At 44.6% G+C, this 25,444-nt stretch overlaps 1 protein-coding gene across 3 annotated transcripts; it reads right to left on the bottom strand.

Annotated features, from left to right (window-relative positions):
* Positions 1–696: 696 nt before the first annotated feature.
* On the bottom strand, positions 697–24,996 carry LOC135237417 (cyclic AMP-dependent transcription factor ATF-7-like). Of its 3 annotated transcripts, none has more exons than XM_064304551.1 (12): positions 24,870–24,996; positions 23,474–23,546; positions 18,582–18,685; positions 16,235–16,370; positions 15,701–15,829; positions 13,838–13,998; positions 12,840–12,936; positions 11,737–11,856; positions 10,959–11,120; positions 8,058–8,246; positions 7,303–7,408; positions 697–6,100 (listed from the first exon to the last, which is right to left on the bottom strand). In XM_064304551.1, the coding sequence occupies exons 2-12, from the start codon at positions 23,519–23,521 to the stop codon at positions 5,871–5,873; spliced, it is 1,482 nt and encodes a 493-aa protein (XP_064160621.1). In that variant the 5' UTR covers positions 23,522–23,546; positions 24,870–24,996; the 3' UTR covers positions 697–5,870. The 3 variants fall into 3 exon arrangements, with proteins under 3 accessions (XP_064160621.1, XP_064160622.1, XP_064160623.1); XM_064304552.1 differs by having other exon boundaries at positions 13,838–13,995; XM_064304553.1 differs by lacking the exon at positions 10,959–11,120.
* Between the last annotated feature and the right edge of the window lie 448 nt (positions 24,997–25,444).

The following is a 25,444-nucleotide window of genomic DNA, read 5'->3' as shown; positions in this document are numbered from 1 at the left end:
TTAGGGTTGGGCAATTGGTTGACTGACAGATGAGCTCAATTACATCATTAGCCTCACTGTTTCCAGTGAGGATGGGAGAGCACAAAATGACCTGATGGACAACCAACAAGAATGGATGTGGTGCCTGTAACAAGTGTAGGTTTTGACCTTTGCAAATGTGCATCACTCTAATGCTACGCACTTAACAGAACGGAGTTGAAAGCCATACATAGCCGTACACTGGTGAATCTTCTGGTTCATGAAGCACTCTGACTAGCCTACCTGAGCCAACTGCGCAAGCAGTTCAGCTCTCTGTCACAGTGGCTGCGCAGATCGTGTGGCGAATTACAAAGATACCCAACTAAAGGTTGTTTGGGTTGCACCTGCTTTGGTGCTCTCTACATCTAACTAAAAAGTCACCTCCTATACCCGATTGATTGTATAATCCCCGATGAGAATAAAAATGATTTTAATCCATTTTCTAATGAGGCTGTAACGTAACAAAATGTGGAAAAAGTGAAGGGGTCCGAATACTTTCCAAAGGCACTGTACCTTACCACCTTCTGTTACAGATAAAAAGTGATGCGAGTCATATTAAGTGAGAAACGGTGCAAAAGAAGAGAAAATGGTGCATTGAGGAGACCACAAACAGAACAGAGAATCTAGACCACCAGTACAGACATATACACCGACATAAAACCTTAAGGAACAATCAGACCCGTTTTCAGTCACATTTTAATATATTAGGAAACTAGAACAATCTTAAGGAAGAAAGTGGATGCCCTCCCGAAATGAAAAAAAAAACAAACAAAAAAAAAAATTAATTACAGCCAAAAACATACAAGTGAAGCGTTAATAAAACATGGTATTTCCATTGTTCTAACAATAGCTATTCAAGAACAAAGATTTTAAAAAGTCAATGACTATTACGAACTTGAAAAGCTGAATAAGGAATATTCATTGTTTTGCATTTAACTGGCTTACTCGAGGGAATGCCATCAAGGTACAGGCACAATGGGGGCTCCACTGGTTATACTCTGAAGCCGAGTTGCCGGGGAAAGAACCTTCCGGAAGCAAGGTCCTGGACAAACGTCGACAAAGTCGAGATATGCCACCGCATTCCAGACTACTTCTGGTGCCATCTATACAGTGGCCACAATGTGTGTCGACCACAACACATGATGTGAAGATGCTCGTAATGGGTGATGAATAAAAAACGAAGTCCATGTTATATTTCTGAGCAGTGCTTGGACACAGACTGTTATGGGGGGGGGGGGGGGGTGATCCTCAACGGAAGCGTGTCTGTGGGCCTTCCTCATCCTCCTCCTCCTCAGTCCAGTCCAGTACAGGTGTGTCACAGGGGGAGGGATGACATCACAGTCTAGTTAAGCCGGCAGTGAAACCAAGGAAGTTTAAAGTTCCCAGTGGATGCATGAAGGAAAATCACAATTTAATGAGAGGGTAGTTTTCCAATCTTTCAGAGGCCTATACAAATGTAGTATTTTTTTTTTCTTATTGTATGCCTTTCCTCACGATGGTTCTGTCTACATGTACCAACAAAATTAAACGAAACAAATTATTTGCGGCTTAAAAATAAACTACAGAAATAAACTTGGGAGTCCTAATGGGTACTAGTTCAAGTAGGACTTTCTTAGGCAGATTGAGCTTCTTTTATACCTACGCAGGACGTTACGGTGTGTGCATGAGTGTCTTTGCGTGTGAAAAAGGTAGAAATAGTGTTATAAAGGCAACATCAAGCAAATCAGGGCTAATGGACAAACATTCGAATCAAACCAGGAGAGAACACGCAGAGACGTGGAGCCCCAAGATCCATGGGGCAGTAAAATTTGACAAACTGATTACATATTCCTCCAACAGCACAGAAGGACAGAAGACTAGACTATAGACCAGTGGTCTCCAACCCTGGTCCTGGAGAGCTACAGGGTCTGCTGGTTTTCATAGTGACTCTGCACTTCATGAATAAATTAGAGCAGTTGATTACACAGTTAACTCAGCTCACCTGGTGTTTTGGGTCTCAGGTGGGTGCTGATTTTAAGGTGAAAACAAAAACCAGCAGACCCTGTAGCCCTCCAGGACCAGGGTTGGAGACCACTGCTATAGACTGTTCCGTGCAGGCAAACAGCAGGGATGGATCCCTGCACGCAACCTGTAACATGTTTCATAGCAGCCGAAGGCTCGGTTTTTCACAGGACATTAACAACTCCACACAGACCCTCTCCTTACTGACAGTACCCTGTAAGTACATAAGTACATATACACCTGTATACAGCTGAGCAAACCCATTCAGTTACACCTGGCCTAACTGGCAAGCATCGCCAAACCATGTCTCAGTTAATTAGATTTCCTCCTCTCAATGTCGAGAGGCACAGGCACTCTTTTGATACATTTACATGACATACTACATGTACCACACAAACATGTACAATGAGGGCTAACATGCATTTGATCACAAACATTCGTTAAGCGTTGATTACACCTTGCCTAGGTCTGACATTTTCCAGGTTAAAAAAAAAAAGTTAATCTGCCTTTCTGTGATTCATCCAGCAATTCAGGGAGGCTGCTGGGAGATTTTGTGTAAAAAATAAAAAGATAAAAAATAAAAAAATTGAACTGGGTGCACGTTAATTTGTATTAAACATATGTAAGAGGACCTTTCACAGCATTTTTGTACTCTAAATTTAAAAGGTTTTTCCGAGTAGGCTACACTTGACAAGCCTGCACAACAGGAAGCATAGTTATAGTAGATAGCTAGCAAGAAAGCTATAGTAATACCTAACCTAACTGGGTCATGTAGACTAACACAACATGCACCTTGATTAAAAGTTGGCCAAATAGTCAAGGCCAGACATTTCTGTAATTCTTTTGTCATTGTTGAGAAGCACAATTTTAGTTTAAGTATATAAAAAAAAAAGCAATGACCATTTTTCTTTAAAATTTAAATTGAACACTGGTATAGAATGAATGAGTCACATTTATTCACAGCAGTACCCCTGGAGTACTGCTAGATGGCTTAAACTGTGTGTACTAATGCAGAATTACAGAGAATAAACTGCAATGCTAAAAAGACGGACAGCTGGCTAAAAAGCACATCAGCTACCTCAAAGGGAGGATGGCTAGTCTGTGAGTAGTTAGCGTCCTAGCTAATGCTTCAACAGATTATATCTTCTGAATATGCTAGCAAGCAAACTCAAACTATGTAGGTTAGCAAGCTAGCTAGCCCTGCAAGTTCCAGGACCCGCAAGATAAAATGGTATTAGCTAGTTAGTAAGGCAATACAGGTAGCCTGCATATACCAAACATTCTATTTTTTATGTAGTACAAACTATTGAGGTCAGCTAATCTTTGTATATAATTTACCAACTAGCCATCATGGTATTTCAAACAGTCTGCTTCGCAAAGTGAGAAAAGACTGGCTTGAAAATTCCAACAATGTCAACACATGGGGAATCTGTTTTTAAAAAGATTTCAAATTAAGAAATATGTATGTAAATGTGTAGCTAAACTGTCATAATGTAATCGCAGATACAGTATATAAAATGAAATGTCTGCTAAGATTTAAAATGTAATTGATAATTTTTTTTTACAATGAAATTTAATGAGTTAATATTTCAACAATCTAACGTACAGGTGTTACTATCCAACACTAGCCAGATGAGCTAAGGTAAGTCAGCTAAAATGCAAGCTACCATCATAATGCAGCTAGCAGCTAAGTAGGCATATATGCAAAATGAAGCGAAGGTTTCAGTTTAGAGGCACGAATGATAGTTTGCAGCAGAAGCTCAAGTAATTACCTGTGAGCAAAAACAAGTGCGCGATTGGTTCCCTTGGCTAGGTACCTTGGTCTTTAGCTCAGTGATCTAATGATATCGAGAATGAGCCACTGAAACAAGGGAACCCCCCCTCCCCCCCCCCCCCCCAGTTACACAGTCACTCACCCCAATAAATAATACACAAGATGCCACAGGAAATGGGGTGACAACAGGCAGTGATGTCACAAACCCCCCTAAGCCTCCCTTGAACTCAAGTTTTCAAAATAATACAATTTCCTACCTAATGCTACCTATCCTTAAAATGGCGGGGAGATTTGTGAATCGGCTTTATGCTATAAACGGCAATAGTCAGAAGAATAGAAGGGAGGGATAAGCAGCTCACAAGAGGCCAAAGCTGGACACACAGGCCCAACGAAATGGGTCCCAAACCCTGGTCCTGGATATCTGCAGGGCCTGCTGTTGTCCTCCTTGAATCCTGACCCAAGAAACAGGGCAAAGCGAGTGAAATGTCTAATAACCTTCTTTAGTCGACTGGTTCTGTGCCGAGCGACAACAGAAACAAGCATACCCGGCGGCCAGCTCGGACTAAAGTTGGGTACTCCTACCCAAAAGACAAAAGCACGAATGTTACAGGGACTAAAGTTGGGTACTCCTACCCAAAAGACAAAAGCACTAATGTTACCGGGCCAAAAAACAGAGAACATAGCCGTGCGCTGTGCGGCAAATCTGCTGCAAATCCAATGAAACGAGGACAGGATCAGAGCAGCAGCACAAGAACTACCTCCCTGAAGGAGAGGCACCTGCTTGGTTTTCATCCCAACCCCAGCACCTGTTGATCAAGCCTCACTGGCACTGGAGAGCTAACTCGACCCCTCTGCTTCAGGTCCACATCGTTACGAGACAGAACACACCAGATTCTAGAAGATTCCAACCCTTCCAGCTTTGCAACTACCGACACTTGCAGTAGCGACGCCTAAGTAGACGTTTCACGTTCAGTCCAAGAGGGATAAAAAATGTTTCCAGAAATGGGATCACCCCTGAAATAAATGGATGCTCCTGCCATGCAATTTTAGCCAATTAAAACCTAAAGGGAACTGTATCAGTTTAATAGCACTGATGACAGTGATGTCATGGCCGTGCAATTTTATATAAAACCAAAAATTAGCCTCTAAACACACAGCTACATTCACACATAGGAACTCCCAACTGTTAATAAGCTAAAAAGTAAAGCATGTTTAAAAAAACCAGGCATTAGTGCATCTGACTGCATCTGCATATAGTGGTATATACTGATCTTTACATAAACACATGTATGTATGCATGTGTGTACTGTATATATGTATATCCGTGTATATATATGCACATACATGCATACACACACACTGAGGGTGCCGATATGAAACAATGGATATGGTTTTTAACTGCGTCACAAGAAAGGACTGTTTTTTCACTCGTCTGTTCATCTCGGCCGGACATTCTTTTGAAGGATCTTAGGAAACGAAAGCTTTGAACACCACCATCGTTTCCAAAACCATTCCCAAAACCACGTTTCCAAAAGCCATTCCCAAAATCGCGTTTCCGTGGGGGAGGGCTTGCTGACGTAGGAAATCGAACGCTGCTCGTCTAACAGTCAAAACTAACAGGACAAAAAAAAAAAAACGAAAAAAAAAACGATACAGTCGTCTGCTACCCACAGGCGTGTGCGTGCGTGCGCGTATCAGAGTACATTGCTGGGACAGAGGATGCAGTCATCGTGAGGTTGGGTATCAGGGGTCGTAGTTGGGTCAGGAGGACCGCTTGGGGAGGGGGGGGGATGAGAGGGAGGGGGGGTAATAGTACAGCCCACATAGTCAATGGCATGGTGAAAAGGAATTTCTCGATTCTCAGTTCAGTTCGACACTCCCGCGAATCTGGAAGCCAAAGAGGGTCGGGAGCGTGGGAGCAGGGGTCGGACGCCTAAAAGACGAGGCGGGGCCCGGTCGCAGGGAAACCCCGCCTCCTTCTCGCAGCGTCCGTCCCGCCACCCCCTCCGGCGAGTCATTTTTATTTCATTTTATTTTATTTTTTTAAAAGTAGTTCCACGGGGGCGCCCCCCCGGCATCATCTGGTGGAGGGCTGCGACTGCGGCGCCACGATGACCTGGGAGGCCCCGCCCCCCTCGGACCGCTGCCCGCCCATCCCGGCCAGCACGGACATGGCCACCACCTCGGCGGGGGCGCGCTGGCTCAGCCCGTTGGCCCGTCCTGCGGGGCTGGGGGCCTGGGAGCTGTGCTGGATGACGGGGGCCGGGGACCCCTTGGGCTCCGTCGGGTCTTTGGGGCTCTCCTCTCCTGCGGGGGAGCAGAAGAAGCCGAGTCAGACAGGTTTTCTGGGCTCCCCCAAAAAAACACAATCCAAAAATACAGCAACGGTACTTTTTGGATTGACTTTCAAAACTGTATTTTGTACTTTGTATGTTTCTCTTACGTCTTTTATAGAGAAGCCAAAGGCAAATTTCCAACGTGTGGTCAATAAAGTTTTGTATTTGTAGTCATGGCCATTTGTAGTCCAGATCATCTCACAGATACGGATCGCCTATCCGCCATGTCTGTGCTGCTTCCGTTTAACAACATCTGTGATTCTAATGCAGCTCATTATTTTTCTGCATTTTACCCACTGTAACCAGTAACCCCAAGTACTAATATCAGTCACTTCATGAAGAATAATCCATCCCTATACAATCTGTATGCAGATCATTAACATACTACAGTCACCTCTGAAAGTACTTTCATGGATTCCCCCATCACAGACTCACATAAGAGGCACCCAAATTAATTTTGTCTCCTCCAAGGGAAGGCAAACAGCACTCACAATATTAAGCATACAGTGCTGAGTGAGACTAAAGAATCTGTGGTGTTTACTGTCCCCTGTGCCCCAAGGATTGTGTTCAACCAATCATTGTGTTTTGCTTTCAGAGAGCCAAACGTTTTTGACGGGTTCAAGCAAGTCAATGACTGGCAGCTGATTGTAGGAACACAAATCCCATCATTACTTTCCTTTGCCATCTTATGTTATTGTAAATACACTCAAGACTACAATCACACAGTACATACATGCAACCTTGTCTGAAAGATACCCTGGAAAATTACTGGCCAGCTAGATCTCCTCAACAGCAGCTTTGGTGAATGATAGATTCAGAGTTTTCTTTTGAAGTACACACGGAAAACATTTTGGTTTTATTCTGCAATATGTATTTGGTTCCATTGTGCCAGGTCTTAGTCCATAAATCCACCAGAATCACAGAAATAGAAATTCATTATTTAGCCAGTGAATGCAAACATGCGAAAAACATGAGGGGGTCTGGCGAAGAGTCATCTGAATTTTCAGTGTTTACTCCACCGATAGGGAAATAAAGGGGCTTTAGTCAGTAAAACAGCCCACAGGTCATTTTGGCAGTGCGTGACCCACAGACCACCAGTGTCCGAGAGTCGGTCCTCAAGCGGCTGAACGGTAAAACCCCAACAGGCCCGACGGCTTGATTGACAGCTCTCACCTAGGTACGCGGCCTTCTTCTGTAAAGCGGTCACGGGGCAGTCCTTGTGGGCCAGCAGCAGCTGTTTCAGGTGGGTCACCTCATTCCGCAGCAGGGACACTTCGTTCTGACGGACAGAGCGGCACAGCACAGGTTAAAACACAGAGCGATGAGAGGGGACCAGTGGGGTCTTCGGTCCACGGTAACATAACTTAAGGCCCCCCTTTTTTTTTAAAGGGGCAGTTCACCAAAAAATGAAATAAAACTTAAAAACTTAAATTTACCCAGAGTGCCACCCAGACAGTATCGCTGAGATCTGATGAGTTTTCGAGATATCCGCTGATACAACGGACCTCGCGGTAACTAATTTAAGTATCGCACTATGGTATTGCTAATTCTGAGAGCATTTAAGTGGCAGAGTGCATCTATTCAGTGTTGTTGCAACTTCTACTTGTGGTATTCAGATAAACGCATAATTTTCTGCACTTCTTTTGTTTCAGTTGCCTCTTTTCTTGGTTAACTGAACATCGTTTTGTGTAGTCACTCAGTAACTGTGAATTAAGTATCGGTCAGAACTGTTCTCTAGTGAGAGAGAGAGAAAAAGAGACAGACAGAGTGAGTGAGTGAGTGAGTGAGATAGAGTGAAAGAGAGAGGAGAGAGAGAGAGAGAAAGAGAGAGAGAGAGAGAGAGAGAGTGAGTGAGTGAGAGAGTGAGCGAGAGAGGAGAGAGCGAGAAAAAGAAAGAGAGCGAGAGAGAGTGTGAGAGAGGTACTCACGGACAGATTGACGTTCATGGAGGTGAGCTCCTCGGCCTTCTTCTCCAGAGCGCCGACCCACACCTTGCGCTTCTGCCGGCACCGCGAGGCGGCCGCCCGGTTCCTCTCCAGGAAGCGCTGCCGCCGCTCGTCCGGGTCGTCCTCCGCCGCCCGCCGCCGCCGCCCCCCGGTGGGCTGGGCCGGGGACACCTGGGTGGGGAGAGAGGGCGAGGGTCGCTCGTGTCCCGTCAACGATTCGGCACACTGTCCGGCCAGTCTACAGAATCTGTGATTATGCTCAGAGGCACAGGGAAATGAAACGTCCAAAGCAGAAGTCCTGGAGTGTTTCTCAATGCCGAAAACGCGAACTCCGGCCTTGCGATCTTGTGAAGTCTGTTCTTGTGAGAGGCCGCACTTGCAAGCTCACAGAAGGAAGAATGCTGTTATATGTATTTGAGATACCATACGTGCTTGTGACATGTGGATACGCTACCTGACAGTCACCGTCCTCGGTGTATTCTAGTTTCTTTCAAAGGCTGCTTTACATTGGTTTGGGGGTATAGTTTTATTTCAATTGTAGACTAACGTTAATTGTAAAGCCTATGAAAGTGAAAAAAACGTCTCTTTCATCCGCTGTTCTCCAGCTAGTTAATACATGTCGGTGGCTTCATTCACAATTACTTTCCATACCGACACAAATCTACCGAGCGCTTACAGCAACAAGGGCAGGCTTGGCTAACTCGATGCAGCCAAGCTAGCGCCCAAAAACAAGTTAGCAGAGCCATTCTGATCATTTAAAATTGCTCTGTATCAGCTAACAACATCAAGTCAGCGTTTGCTACAGCACACAACTCCGATTGCCTCCGTTGATGCACCCAACATCACAGCAGAGGCCAGTACTGGCTACGAGCCGATACTTACTCAAATAAGCTACATTTAAAATGAGTAAAAATACAGCTATTTTAACACCTATTTCTTGCCTCTTTCTTTCGTTCGTAGATTTTAATCACATTTATTGGTGAAATGAAAACTAAAAAAAGTGTAATTTGGCTCGGCTAACACGTAATACTATCCTCTGGCCCTGAGTTGGTCTCCCAGATAACAGACTAAACTCTATGAGTTCGCCAATTCGAATTGAACGTTTTATATTATAACATATATTTCTCGCCTCATTTTCATTCTCAGAAGGCTTTTTGAAACATTTATAAGTGAAATGAGAAAACAAAAACAAAAAATTAATTGTGAGCTTGGCCCGTCTCATCTGCCATCGTGCAATGAATGTTGGGATATTAGGTCCGTTCTCATTGGGCAAGGATGCATCGGATGCGAACTCGACATTTGAGGGGAACCAAGACCACTTTCCTGGATCTTTAACCGTTCTTGCTTCTATGCGTTCTTGGTTTACAGGACTTAGGCCGTTAAATATGATGTCACACGAGTTCACGAGACCACAAGAGCGCACAAGTACAGACATTGTGAAAAACCCCTGGTCTTGGACACGAAGGCCAATTGAGTGCAAATTGCAACCTACCCCAGCAGAACCTGTGCCTCACACCAAGACCAAGGCTGACACCTCCAGCTTTACAAAGCAGTGACCCCATGACCCTATATGAACGCATAATCAGATCCACACCGTAAAAAAACCATCGCCCTGACGTTAACTTCACAGAAGAGAAGGACAACCAGAGCGAGATGCCTCCTGAAAGGAGCTCCAGCACTGCAGCTGTAGTACGGGTGGAAGGGCCCCAGTACATTCTACATAACGGCCCCTTTTAGAGGTCCGGCGAGAGGCACTGTGTCTCAGCGGACAGAAGAGGAGGAAAGCGCATTCACTCAAACCTCAGTATCCACCCACTGAGGTTGACCGATGGCTGTGGCCAAGCTCTCAGAGCATTATTACAGGCTAGCCATCCATCAATCAGGCGTCAGATGACGGCGAAGAGACACTCGGGACAAGACGGGTCCCCTTCCTGGATACATACGTCCATGACCACAACAGCCACTGATATCCTCCAGCAAAACAGTCAACTTGATGTCAACTCCCTGTATCTGGGTCCCCCCCCCACTAAACCATACTGGCAGTTAAACATCAACTTCATAGTTAGAGATGGGATACTCTGGGAGATTCAGCTTCATTCATTTTATGGCATGTCACAAGCAGGCTAGATGTATTTGCCCACAGATCAACGGGTGGTACAGTCAAGAGGGAGGGTGAAGGATGGCACGGTTATGGTAAGGAAAGGTCAGTCCCAGGTTGGTATAAAACGGGTCTGGAAAAAGTCAAATTATTCCATACTGTACTGTAATGTTGTACTGAACCATACAGTACTGCCACCCATGCATGTAATTGAGATAACCAGAAGCGCTACTGCGATTCTGAACAGCAGGGGGCAGTACCGAGCCCCTAAATGTTGAGAAGAGCATCTCCTCTTAGGGCTGAGCATAGGCAAGTGCTTCACAATGCAACACACATCCTGACGCACATGCAAACTTCAATTAAGTTTTTTAAAAATCAAATAAGATACCATTGAGGGACAAATCAACAGTTGCTTATTGGGAAATTTAAAGGAACCATAAAATTCCATCCAAGAACAACAAAGAAGTACGATAAAAAAAAGTCTCTGAAGTTCAATGAGCTTCCACATAATACATTATAAACAAATAAAAATGTTACGTTTATGATTGATTCGCTTTAGTTTTAGCACTTAGACATCTGCACTTGGAAGACCACCTCATTGGTAACTATAAACAAAATGACATGCGCCGCTGATGTGTCCAGTTAAGACATGCAGCCATGCTGATAACTGTGAGCAGAGCCCTAGCATATCCGTCCACAGTGAAGTGGAGGTCATGGAGGTCGCTCTTCCGCTGCAGAAGGGGAGCAGCACGTTCTGTGTAATGGGGAGGAGGGGGGGGCTCTACCTGGGGCTGCGCGGGGGAGGGCGTGTCTGGGTGCTGGGAGAGCAGCTGGCCCTGCTCCTGCCTCTGGGAGACCATGGGGCTGGAGCCCACCGCCATACCGCCACCGCCGCCGGCGCCGTTCAGAACGCCCGCGGCCTGCTGGGACAGCGCCGCCTTCAGCCTCTGTGAGGGAGAAGCAGCACACTCTGTCACCAGGGCAACGGTCTCTCGGACGACAAGCGCTCCAGTCCGCGGCTGCGCGACCGTCCTGTCACCGAGGTTTTTCTGAACGACGCGACGTCAAAAATGGCATTCACCCCAAGTCACCGTTGTCGTTGTCAAAGAACATCAGAATCTAAGTGAAACCAATAGTCTTGCTGCACACAGTGTGATAATCTCCCTGAAACCCAGTGATTCTCTCTCTGACACACAATGATAGTCTCCCTGGAGTCCCAGCCACGCCCCTGCTGGCTGAGGACAGAGGTCTGCACTGGAGAGGCAAAAATTGGCCCAGTCTCCCTGGGGAATGACTGATCTCATCGCCCTCCAGAGGGCACCGCTGGTACTGCGGATGCACAGAGGGAGAATACGCTGACCTCCAACAACATGGGCGGCATATAATCAGAAAATCACGAGAACAGGCGTCACGTGAGTCTAAGGAGTCCGTGCGTGTGTCCTCTCTCCTCCTGACGACGGCAGGAAGGGGGTGCAGCGGGAGATCAACAAGCCCAGCGGAGTTTAAATAAAAATTTGGATAAAATATAGGGTCAAAAAAAAAGATTTGCGACGCAAAGCTTACCATCTTGGCGTCGGAGTGAGCGCTGTATCCGGAGGGGGAGGAGGAGCCGCTGCTGACTCCGCCCAGCGGGGGGCCGGGGATGCCGGGAACGTTGGGCACCATGCAGAGCGGACGAGCGAGCTGCGGGGGGGGAGGAAAACACACGCTCAGCGAATCTGAAACCGCGACATGCCCACCGCGCCGGAGACTCCGCCCACACACGGTTTCACATGCGTCACAGGCTGAGCCGCCAGCTCGACAAGGGCACGGAGCCCCAGAAACGGCTCGGCCAATCAGCCGCTTTTTTTTACACAAGACATAAAAGATCTGTGCTGTCGAGCGTTAAAAAAAGTGAGCGCGAGAGCGAAGACAGTGACTCTTTCCACCGATGAACTGGAAATACACGTCGCCCTCAGTAACTGCATGCTGAGTCCGTCTCTTCTGAGTGGGCAGAGAATAAGTTTCTGAGGGAACGGTGTAACGTAATACAAAAGCTACCGTAGACCTCACAGCCCGTAGTGTTTTTACGCTTTTGAGAAGGCGACGCATTTTTAACCGACGTAAACTGCAGACTTATGATGTCTCATATTAATGCTGTGTGTTCAAAAAAACGAATGTTCTGATGGGATCCTGCTCGCAAACCTTCATGACTGCTGGTTAAATTATTAAAAAGACCTAAAGCTAAAATATAAGCCCGTCAAAAAGGCTAGACGAATGCAGTCAATAAATGACTGAAATAAATATTGATAAATTTAATTTTGCAAACAATTCCATCTTCTCAACTACCCCGTTTCCCAACGGGTCTGCGTCTCTCAGGTTCTACTGTGTTAATCGATATGTTGCGCAAAAAACAGATTAATTACACCTCAGCTCAGCAGGTCTCTGGGGAATAAACCTGTTCCTCACCTCTGGCTCCCCAGGACGAGGTTTGGGGTCCCCTGCGCTAGCGACTGAACACTAGCATGACACATTTGACACAGCTCCCAGAATCGACCTCGTCCTATAATCTGGCACTGTGCAGTGCTGTGTTACCTGTATGGTTCTGTACGTGGGTAAGAGACAGAAGTCTGAATGTGACTGTTAGTGCAGGTGTGTGGAGAAGGTGGAGACGGTGTGGCGCTTACTGATATGACTGAAGCCATCTGGCCCGGGCTGGGCAGGAGAGGGACGGCCTGACCGTTGGGGAGGTGCATCATCATTGGGTATGGGCCCGTGGGGGACCTGGGGAGAGAGAGAGAGGCATCCAATCAGGAGGGAGAAGCGCAGGCTGTACAGACCTCTCCCAGGCAAACTGCAGCAGCTACTTACCTGGGCGCGTATCTGTGTGCACGTGTGCGTTATCCTGCATGTGTGTGTGTGCGTGTGTCAGTGTGCACGTGTGCGTTATCCTGCATGTGTGTGTGTGCGTGTGTCAGTGTGCACGTGTGCGTTATCCTGCATGTGTGTGTGCGTGTGTCAGTGTGCACGTGTGCTTTATCCTGCATGTGTGTGTGTGTGTGTGCGTGTGCGTGTCAGTGTGCACGTGTGTGTTATCCTGCATGTGTGTGTGTGTGCGTGTGTCAGTGTGCATGTGTGTGTTATCCTGCATGTGTGTGTGTGGGTGTGTCAGTGTGCACGTGTGCATTATCCTGTGTGTGTGCGTGTGTGTGTCAGTGTGTGTGTGTGTGTGTGTGTGTGTGTGTGTGTGTGTGTGTGCACGTGTGTCAGTGTGCACGTGTGCGTTATCCTGCATGTGTGTGTGTGCGTGTGTCAGTGTGCACGTGTGCGTTATCCTGCATGTGTGTGTGTGTGTGTCAGTGTGCACGTGTGCGTTATCCTGCATGTGTGTGTGTGTGTGTGTCAGTGTGCACGTGTGCGTTATCCTGCATGTGTGTGTGTGCGTGTGTCAGTGTGCATGTGTGCGTTATCCTGCATGTGTGTGTGTGTGTGTGTGCGTGTGTGCGTTATCCTGCATGTGTGTGTGTGTGTGCGTGTGTCAGTGTGCACGTGTGCGTTACCCTGCATGTGTGTGTGTGTGTGTGTCAGTGTGCACGTGTGTGTTATCCTGCATGTGTGTGTGTGCGTGTGCGTGATCAGCAGAGATGAGCAGAGGCTCCGGGCGTGGCTCTCCGTCAGTACTCACCCCAGCTGGCGGTTGGAGGGCGGGGCTTGCGTGATGACGGACGTGGGCGAGGGCAGGGTGGGGTGCAGGGGGTCGTAGCCCAGGTGGAGGGGCAGGGAGCCGGGCCGCACGATGGTGGGCGTGGGCGCCGAGCTGAGCGCGGGCGGCGGCTGGGGGACCTGCTACCAACACAGCGCAGTGAGTGCCCGCCACTTCCCGCTCACAGTTACCACAGCGATAAAGCTGTGCACTTCCTCACCAAGACTGACCTCAGAGACCAAACGGAAAAACAGGCAGCGCCCCGTGAAATACTAACAGCCGTTTAACATGAGACCAATGTACAGACACTGCGGCAGAAATTATTCTGCACGCCAAAAACTGAGACCCAAGTGAGACCCAACTCACAAAAATATCAAAATCACTCCATTAGCTACTGACCTCAAAGAGATGAAAAGACTGCTTATGCTGGTTCAAACTAAACAGGGTGCTCATTAAGACGTTTCTATTAAAGCTAAACAGGGTGCTCATTAAGACGTTTCTATTAAAGCTAAACAGGGTGCTAATTAAGACGTTTCTATTAAAGCTAAACAGGGTGCTAATTAAGACGTTTCTATTAAAGCTAAACAGGGTGCTAATTAAGACGTTTCTATTAAAGCTAAACAGGGTGCTCATTAAGACGTTTCTATTAAAGCTAAACAGGGTGCTAATTAAGACGTTTCTATTAAAGCTAAACAGGGTGCTAATTAAGACGTTTCTATTAAAGCTAAACAGGGTGCTAATTAAGACGTTTCTATTAAAGCTAAACAGGGTGCTAATTAAGACGTTTCTATTAAAGCTAAACAGGGTGCTAATTAAGACGTTTCTATTAAAGCTAAACAGGGTGCTAATTAAGACGTTTCTATTAAAGCTAAACAGGGTGCTAATTAAGACATTGCTATTAAAGCTAAACAGGGTGCTAATTAAGACATTGCTATTAAAGCTAAACAGGGTGCTAATTAAGACGTTTCTATGAAAGCTAAACAGGGTGCTCATTAAGACGTTTCTATTAAAGCTAAACAGGGTGCTAATTAAGACGTTTCTATGAAAGCTAAACAGGGTGCTAATTAAGACGTTTCTATTAAAGCTAAACAGGGTGCTAATTAAGACGTTTCTATTAAAGCTAAACAGGGTGCTAATTAAGACGTTTCTATTAAAGCTAAACAGGGTGCTATTAAGACGTTCTATTAAAGCTAAACAGGGTGCTATTAAGACGTTTCTATTAAAGCTAAACAGGGTGCTAATTAAGATGTTTCTATTAAAGCTAAACAGGGTGCTAATTAAGACGTTTCTATTAAAGATAAACAGGGTGCTAATTAAGACGTTTCTATTAAAGCTAAACAGGGTGCTAATTAAGACGTTTCTATTAAAGATAAACAGGGTGCTAATTAAGACGTTTCTATTAAAGCTAAACAGGGTGCTAATTAAGACGTTTCTATGAAAGCTAATCAGGGTGCTAATTAAGACGTTTCTATTAAAGATAAACAGGGTGCTAATTAAGACTTTTCTATTAAAGATAAACGGGTTAATTAAGACGTTTCTATTAAAGCTAAACAGGGTGCTAATTAAGACGTTCTATGAAAGCTAAACAGGGTGCTAATTAAGACGTTTCTATTAAAGCTAAACAGGGTGCTAATTAAGACGTTTCTATTAAAGCTAAACAGGGTGCTAATTAAGACATTGCTATTAAAGCTAAACAGGGTGCTAATTAAGACATTTCTATTAAAGCTAAACAGGGTGCTAATTAAGACGTTTCTATTAAAGCTAAACAGGGTGCTAATTAAGACGTCGCTATTAAAGCTAAACAGGGTGCTAACTGAGACGTCTGGACATCCACGTCGTTGTTACCGTGGGCTCGCTGCTCTCCGAGTCGGACATGCTGGAGACGGAGTTGGGGCTGTTCGGAGGGGAGGAGTCCAGCTCCACCGACGCCTCCCGCTTCACCCTGACGTCAGAGGGAGTCTGCACGGCCGAAGACTGGGGAACAGCCAATCAGAGACACTTTAGACAGACTCATCATGAACACGCGTCTTTCCATTAATTAGACCTGAACTCTTCTTTCCTGACTTATCTAATTTTCAATATTCTTATTATTTTCTTGTTCTGTTCATTAACTGTTGTTAGAGAAAGTGTGAGAGCAGGTAAGTGTATCTCAGTTCAATTACATTTTATTTGTATAGTGTATTTTACAAAGGGCATTTGTCACAAAGCAGAGATCCAGGCTTGAACCATCCCCCCCCCCCCCCAACGCCCCCCGACCAAACAGCACGCCTGGGGCAACAGTGGCAAGTATCTCAGTTCTGCTTCACCCACTCATTGGAAGTGAATAACGTTATCTGTACAGTCACCTCCAAACCAGCAAAAAAAATGTCGCTGGCTCACCGAGTTTTTGGCCGTCCTGCTGCTGTTGTTGTTGTTGTCATCGTCCTCCTTGCGGAACTCCTGCTCGAAGGAGCTGGCCAGCTCGCTGAAGAGGCCCACCTCCTCGCAGTTCTTCAGGAAGCGGGTGGGCGTGGGCGTCTGGTCTGGAAGGACGCGCGGAACACGGTCACATTCCGGAACGTTCTGGACTGGCTCAGCCCACACATCAGCACAGTGCCGCCAAATCAACAGTTCAAACGCAACGCAGACGTCAGACCAGGTGAGGCGGCGACACGCAAATTCACTGCAAACCGGTACGCGTCTCCCATCGATTACTCCGACAAGACATTACCGGTCCACAGCTCGCTTACTAAACTAGCAGATTTCGCAACGTCGTTTCTACACACAAATAAATTAATCGTTGGGACAGCGGTTTCACGCCATATTATTAAGTTGGCTGTGACAACCTGATTAAGTTGAAAATGTCACATATATTCAACTGTGTCCATGCAGACTCCATCTGAAATGAAGGTGAAGCAGGTCCACTGTCCATAATTTTATTAAGTAAATGCAACAATCTTGTTTTTTTTTTTTTTGTTTTTTTACAAAGATTTATTTTTTGAGGTTACTTAATAATATTGTGTGCAACCGCTATGCAATGTTTTCTGTTTTGAGCAGAGCAGTGTTCTATATAGGGCCTATCTATTATAGGGCAAAGCTTAACTGCATTTTTCAGTGCCTATTTACAAAATCAAGTAGAATTGTACCTGTATTGGCATAAAAGTAAAATAATTAGACCAGAATCATATCTGAACAAAGAAATATCCCAGTTTTTAGATTTAAAACACCATCAACATTCAGCTATTGAAAGAAACATGCCCTGCCTAAAATGGACCAGATTTATCATTTCACCACCATGACTGTTAGACCAGTATCATATCAGGACAGAATCCCAGCTTCAGATTTGCACCATTAAGCGAAATCACCCGCCCAAAATGGACCAGAACGCTCTGACCCATATAAAATGCGTTGGCAAAGTTATTGTGTAACTGTCATGCAATGTTGGACATTTACGCGACCATACCACAACGTTTTGAGTGCACAATCGTATCTATACCATGAATAGGCGTACTTATTGTAACAAAGTCCTCAGCAGCAGATTGGCCACATTTCACGTCAATCAAGGGTAGCCTACCAGTCGGACAGTCGGAAGCCACAGGGAAGGGGGATAAAAACGGGAAGAATATGAATTTTAACTGATGCATTTTTTTTAAAAAGACATGCAATCTACCAACATGGCTTATGTGATGGACTGGTTGATTGTGATCAGTTCTATTAGCCTACACTGCAATTACAGTTATGTATATTAAATTTCAAATTTTATCCTCACCTCATATAACTTGGAAATGGTACTATGGAGAGTCATTCGAGTTTCACACGGATGAGGCTCACCACATACAGATCCAGCTATACTGGATTAAATCCAATCGAGTAGGCTAGTTATTAAGCACAGCAGGTTCATTGGTGTAGCACACCCCCGCACAACCCCCACAGTGCAATGGGGCCATGCCCAGAGGGCTCTGCCCTAGTGTGATTTATTTTTTGATAATAAAAATGTAAAAAAATTTTAAATGCTATTTTTCTTATTATTTTTGACCGAACAAGGTGACATTCAACTAATGCTGATAGACAAGCAGGGGGCCCCTATTGGCTAGAATAGACCACACCCCTGAGTAGCCAATGCAGAGTAGCCAATACCCTACATCATCGTGGAGCCCCGTATCCATCACGCTAAGGTAGAATCACATCTAGTGTAACCCAAGTAGAGCCTACCTCACTGGGGCTGACCGATGTGAATGGGGGCATATCGCGTTCAAAACTCACTAGTTAGAGCTTCTTTTAAAACGAAGAGATATCTACTCAGAAAAGACAACTAAATCAATATAAAATTGCTGGTGCTTCTGGAATTTTGGTGGGTGCTCCTAAATCTTTGCTGGTGCTCCTAAACATTTGAGTTTAGGAGCACTAGTGCTACTAAGTAAACAAAGTTCATTTTGACCACCTAAGTAAACTGAAATCTAAATCTAAAATGTTTTATGTGTATCAGTCTAGGCTGGTCGGTCATTAACCCTTTTCTGAAAAAAATACAAATTTGTATGACCTAAAATTGCTTTTTTTTTTAAAACACATTCCAGAAAGGTGCATAATTTGTAGGCATCTACACTATAGCTTCCAAAAAGGAATCTTACACAGATCATGCTCTTGCACAAAATAAAATGTAAGAAAAACACTTTTGATTTGACGATCCCTTCACAAAAGCACCCAGCATGGGGGGTCAGTCTGAAAGGAAGGAGAGAGAGGGGACCAGGACTCGCCTGCTATGATGACTGAGTCGGTCCGGGCGGGTCCGAACTTCAGGGTCATCTCGTGCTTGTGTTTGTGGACGGCGAGGTGGTCCTCATTGGTGAACCTCTGAGAGAGAAAAAAGAGCGAAACGAAAAACGTCAGTGAGAAAGAGACGGAAAGAGAAAAAGAAAAAGGCCAAAAGAAAACGTTCAGAAAGCAGGAGTTAGCCTAAATGGTGAGCTGGGCCTCCAGGGCTACCATTTTGATAAAATGGTTTGAGGTCAGAAAACAAAATTTATAGAATATCTAGAGAGCTTCGCTGAAATTTGACAAGTTATCTGGATGGACATATTCATGGAGACACACCTTCATTTCATTTTTGGGTTAACTGCCCCTTTGATGTTTTCTTTGAGGAGTACAGATTTTTAAAAGGAAAACAAAACAGGAAGGAGTGAGCGCCGGGGGGTGGGGCGGGGGGGTACAATACCTAAGCAAGCTAGTTACTGTCTATAAATGTGTGTCCACAAACCAGAAATGTGGGAAAACCAGGTCTGGATTTTTTTAAACAAGCCCAAAAAATTGCAACACGCCACTTCAGATTTTTTCAAGACTTAAAAAAATAAAACCCACAGTCGCATATTATACGCAGACTTTGAAACTGTGGAGGCACGTCCAACATTTTGCATTTAGAAGTACTCTAATTACTTGAGATTAACTGAGGAAGGGGAGAAAAAAAATTTTAAGTGACCATTTTGGTTATTTGGATATTTGTATAGATCTTTTCTGTTTCTGGTTACATTTGAAATTGTCAAGAGGTGCTGAGCTGAAGGAGTTTAAGAAAATGAATTAAAAACAACAGTTCTGTGTGTCTGTTTTGTCTGTTATCACTGGCGAAACGTCCACTTGATAATAGGGAATAGCCTAGGCTATTTGGCAGTAGCTAAAAAGTTATTACAATCATGGATACTCAAATCTGGACCCTGAATCCAAATCCGGCCCTGGTCTTCTTCTCTCCCAGGTATTTAACTGAACAATTAGAGCTCCCGATTGGCCAGACCGTATTCACACCTGACTCCCAGGTAAAGGGAGGGTAAAAACCCAGCAGGTGTTGGACCTCGAGGGCCATGATTTGAGTAGCAGCGATCTGTAAAATACTTGAACACAATTTCAACTAATAAGTAAGGTCAAATGGGCTTAGTGGCGTTAGAATAAAGTAATACAACGCCTTACCATTATTCTAACGTAATACAGGAATACAAGACATTGCTTTTTTTAAAGCAATAACGAGTAATAAGCAACATATAGGCTAACAATTTTACGTAACACGACCAGCTCTGATATGCATTGTCAGCAAACACAAACACCTAGAACGTGACACAGGAAACACCAAGCTCAACCAGACAGAGCTTATCAGATTCAGACTATATCTATTTCTGGCGAATGATGAGCGTAGATGGACTGATGCTCATCATTATGCTTCCTTGCAAAGCCTCGTATGACTGATGGCAGTTCGTAATCTAAGTGGACAGACCCTATTCAAGTGAATGAATATTCAGCCAAGCTGAATATTCAGCTAACATTCAGCTAATTTTCTTTTCAACCAGAAAATCTAGTCAAAGGTCAAACGTGTTTCAGATTTTTTAACGGGATATGATCAGGTTTTTCCTACACGGAAATGTCTTTTGCGGCTTTGTGTCTTTATGAGGCAATTGTCGGTTTGTTTGTACCGCATCTGCCAACATAACGTATATTTATAGATCATTGTGTGATGTAATTGAACATAATTCCATGACAATATCCAAAATATGCGCCAATGGTTTATGCAAACACGCACTCTCTCTACAAAGGAATGAGTGGGAAATGTTTTGAGATATGGCGATCCTATGCAAATACACGAATTACGCGATAATGCAATATGCGATTAAGTGGATTCTACTGTATTATTATTAACCTACACCGTATTTGCCTATCTGTGCGGACTGAACTGGGAAATTAAATTCTGACAAGCTTTTAATGCTGTTTAAGGAATAAGTGTCCCTGCTCAAGAACCCAGCCGCACAACATTCCCGAGTACGCTCACGTCACACTCTTCCTCATCGCACCTCACTGCCTCCCAGCTGCAGCTCACACCAAGTTTAAAACTGCACTGGCCTACTGGACAGCTAGCTTCAGTCTACCTTTAAACACCATCAGACCCCTCTGCTCAGCCACCACAGGGACTACTGGACAGCTAGCTTCAGTCTACCCTTAAACACCATCAGACCCCTCTGCTCAGCCACCACAGGGCCTACTGGACAGCTAGCTTCAGTCTACCTATAAACACCATCAAACCCCTCTGCTCAGCAACCACGCTGGCCTACTGGACAGCTAGCTTCAGTCTACCCTTAAACACCATCAGACCCCTCTGCTCTGCCACCACAGGGCCTACTGGACAGCTAGCTTCAGTCTACCTTTAAACACCATCAGACCCCTCTGCTCAGCCACCACAGGGACTACTGGACAGTTAGCTTCAGTCTACCTTTAAACACCATCAGACCCCTCTGCTCTGCCACCACAGGGCCTACTGGACAGCTTCCAACTTGCTCAGTCTGACCTATATAAACACCATCAAACCCCTCTGCTCAGCAACCACGCTGGCCTACTGGACAGCTAGCTTCAGTCTACCCTTTAAACACCATCAGACCCCTCTGCTCTGCCACCACAGGGCTACTGGACAGCTAGCTTCAGTCTACCTTTAAACACCATCAGACCCCTCTGCTCAGCCACCACAGGGACTACTGGACAGTTAGCTTCAGTCTACCCTTAAACACCATCAGACCCCTCTGCTCTGCCACCACAGGGCCTACTGGGCAGCTAGCTTCAGTCTACCTTTAAACACCATCAGACCCCCCTGCTCTGCCATCACAGGGCCTACTGGACAGCTAGCTTCAGTCTACCTTTAAACACCATCAGACCCCTCTGCTCAGCCACCACGGGGCCTACTGGACAGCTAGCTTCCGTTTACCTTTAAACACCATCAGACCCTTCTGCTCTGCCACCAGGTGCCATCTGTGTATCCCCCCTTCTCTCCTACTCTCACTCCCGAGCACTTTTTCCTCACGCACAGCCCCCTTTTCCACTGCTGTACCGTCCCATGCCATGAAACCATGATCACTGCCAGCAGAAGTGTACCGTGTAAAGTTCTCAGAACTAAATTTTGCTACCCTTCCAGAGGTAGCAAAAAAAGGTACCAGGAACTACTGGGTGGAGCTAGCAGTCCTGTACTTCTCTGATTGGTCAAATGCAAATTTCCTGTGAATCCAAGTAAATCACCCACAATTTTTAAATGACCAGTAGCTGCAAATTATCAAACAAAACCACAAATACGACGACTTGATCACCAATAGCCTAAGAAAGCATTTACGTGCAGCATGTATTTATACATGTCATATCCAATAGCGTTAGGGATGTCACAACAACAACCTTTGTATTCAAAGAACTAGAGCTCAATAGGCAGGTCTGTCTCTGGTGCTTAGTTCCAGTGAAGGGAAATCTGTGCTTCCCCAACGGTTTGGGGGAGGCCCTTTTCCGTTTCAGCATGACCATGCCCCCACACAGCAAGATCCATATAGAAATGATTTTGTTGAGAACGATGTGGAAGAACATGACTGGCCTGCACAGAGCCCTGACCTCAACCCAATCAAACACCTTTGGGATCAATTAAAAAGCCACCTGTGACCCAGGCCTAATTGCCCAATCGGTGCCCACCCTCACTGATGCTCTTCTGGCTGAATGGAAGCAAATCCCTGCAGCAATGCTCTAACGTCTAGCATAAAGCCTTCCCAGAAGAGTGGAGGTTGTTATAGCAGCAAAGGTTGGACCGACTCCATATTAATGCCCGTAATTATGGACGAGATGTTGGATGTCAGGTGTTAACACACTTTTGGCCATTCATTAAATAAATGAAATAATAATTTTTTAATGTACTTTACGTTTACTCAGGTTCACGCTGTCAAATATTACATTTTGTCTAAAGATCTGAAACCAGTCAGTGTGACAAATAAGCAATAACAGAGAAAATCAGGCAATCAGTCAATACTTTTTCTTGTCACTGTAAGTTAACTTCCACTTAGTGGTTGGTGATGATGCACATACACTTGCATGGCCTAAGAAATGCTGTTAACCAGGTTTGATACTGCTGCTCATATAGCTCAGATGGACACACTTACATTCTCTTTCATTCTAAACTGCTCTGGAGAAGAGCATTTGCTAGATTAAAGAAAGGCAATATAACGTTTGAAAAGGCTCACTTTAACTCAAGACGGTAGCTTTTCTACCAACTGGCCATCAAAAAAGTAAATGACGGTCTCCATTTAACAGATTATTTTCCCCAATAGAAAATTTACATTGAAAACAAATTAGAAAACAAAATTGAACAAGTCATGTCTCTCTCCAAATATGGATGATTCTACCCAGCTGAGGGTATGTCTCTTGTAAGGCAAGGTTTGATGCATCCACTACCATAAATACCCACCCAGATCACAGTACAATTTCACTGTACATTATTGACACTGTGTTGAAATGATGACAAGAAGTTTTAACCACAGATTATCAATGTTTTATCCAGATCGTCAGCTCTGTATCCTTAGCACTGGCTCTTGTTGAAAGTAAGTAATCTTATTTTCTTGTTTATCTTAAAAATATATATAGAAGGCACAGCGGAGCCAGAACAATTAAAGTAAGCCCACTAAACCAGACATCACCGGAACAAAACGTTACCCACAAGAACCTCATCAAATAAACAAGTAAACTTAAGTTATGAGGTCTAAGAGTGTTTTGCAGAGGCTGGTGATTCACACGCACGCACGCACGCACGCGCACGCACACACACACACGTGGACAGCTCCAGGACCAAAGTTGAGAGCAGGTACTTACCTGTCCACAGCCTGGGGCAGTGCACACAAAAGGCCGATCGTCCCCCATGTTTTTCAGCGTACTTGAAACGTAACTGATGTAAAAAAAAAAAAAGCAGAAGTTGTAGGCTTACTCTTGCATCCTTGACCAAGTAGCAGATCATGTTTTTTTGCTTGAATTTCTTTTGTATTTCCACTGTGAAGCATCTTTGAGACAGTATGTCTGTAAAAAGTGGTGTACAATTAAAACTTAAGTGAACTGAATTAAATTTATTGAAAAAAGAAAGGGGAGACATCTATTCAGGATTTCTATACTGATAGTTATGCAATGTTACTAAACAGTTTTAACCAAAAATGTCAGACAAGTTAAACTTTCATAAACTTGAATGAGAATGTATTTGTGCACTGGAATTCGATTTGGATATGGGTGACTGCCTCATCATCATCACAATAATAAGAAGAATAATAATAATAGAATCCAACTGATCGCGTGCAAATTATGGCCTATGCATTGCAAGTCTGGTGGTAAATGATATATAGTGGTCCAATTTAACAAAAGCATTCAAAGTAGGGCTAGATTTACCGCTGAGGATAATAGGAAAACCAAACTCGCCAGTAACACATACAAAAATCGCTTAAAGGTTAATGTCACCTGTGAGGATTGTGGTGAATAAATTCTCTTCGGAAAAACTTATTTTAAAGTTTCAGTGGCATCGCGAAATTAATTCTACTTCCGTTAGCTAGCGTGCATGCTAACAATCTATATAACGTTAACGAACAAATTAACTAATGGTAGCTCGTTTCTAATAGCTACCTAGTAGCTAGCTAGCAACCCACTAGAATGTGTCAGGACCACCATGACCCTGCCCTAATCCACTCAACATCCGCCTATTTTTCTTCCTGATTGGTCTTATTACAGAAGAACAGCGAAACACCACCTGCTCATTGGACGTGTACCTGTCAATAGTGACTCACAGTTGACTATAACTGGGTCCTCGAAGTGCCTATCAATGGTTGGAATTTCCCCCTTCACCAAATGCTTCAACCCAGAAGGCCCCGTGCAATGGCAAATGTGCCACAACAAACCCAACAGCCATTCACCATGCTTGAAGAGCCCCTTTCCTAGCGTCAAAAATCTGCATAACTGTCTCGCAAGTCATATTCCAAAAGACGTCACTAGGTTAAAAAAAGCGAAATGGAAAAAGACAGAGCCAAAATCGACAGAGCGGAGTTGAAAACATAACAAGCTAGCTAGCTAACTAGCTAATGTTAGCTTGTGACCGCGACTGAGAAACATCATGAGGCTGTCATTGTCCCACTAATACCTCACTGATACTTGCGGAGCCTCTCTGCTCATATTCTGGATGATTTACAACCGTGTGTTTTGTCACTAGTCCGTAAAGTATTTACAAACTCACCCAAGCGCCCCTCTCTCACCCTCTTCCCTCTATCCACTGGAATCCGACACTGACCTATTCGTGAAATCTCGCGAGATTGAAAGTTAGGGTGGGAGGGGCCAGGCAGTGAAGCACCCGGAAGTATGCGTGCTGTGTGCGAAAGAGCTTTTTTTCTGTTTTTATACAGTTAATATAAAATATGTTTTTATACTATTTCTGCCCATTTACTTAAATCAGAGATACATTTAAGCTAAAACTCTCTGCTTAAATATAAAAAGCTAAACTGGTTTGACAATCCATGAAAACTTGATTGGTCAATTAAAAAAAAAAAATCCAATTTAATTATGTGTACTAGTTTGTGAGACAATGATTGTTTTGGTCCAGATGTATTTGGGAAATATTACATTTTCATACCTTTTTATAACAGGAAGTCTATGGACTCGTCTCCAATCTCTTATATCTATAGTGGCTCAAAATTCGATTAGTCATAACTGATCAAAACTGAGCCTCCAGGGCACTTCAGTGCTCCACTGACGCAGCAGCCTCAGTGAAGTGGATTTCTTCCGGTATTGAATAGGTAACATTTTATTATTAAA

The sequence above is a fragment of the Anguilla rostrata genome, chromosome 13 (assembly GCF_018555375.3).
Source record: "Anguilla rostrata isolate EN2019 chromosome 13, ASM1855537v3, whole genome shotgun sequence".
Taxonomy (NCBI): Eukaryota; Metazoa; Chordata; class Actinopteri; order Anguilliformes; family Anguillidae; genus Anguilla; species Anguilla rostrata.
This window is presented reverse-complemented; position numbering and strand designations above follow the sequence as displayed.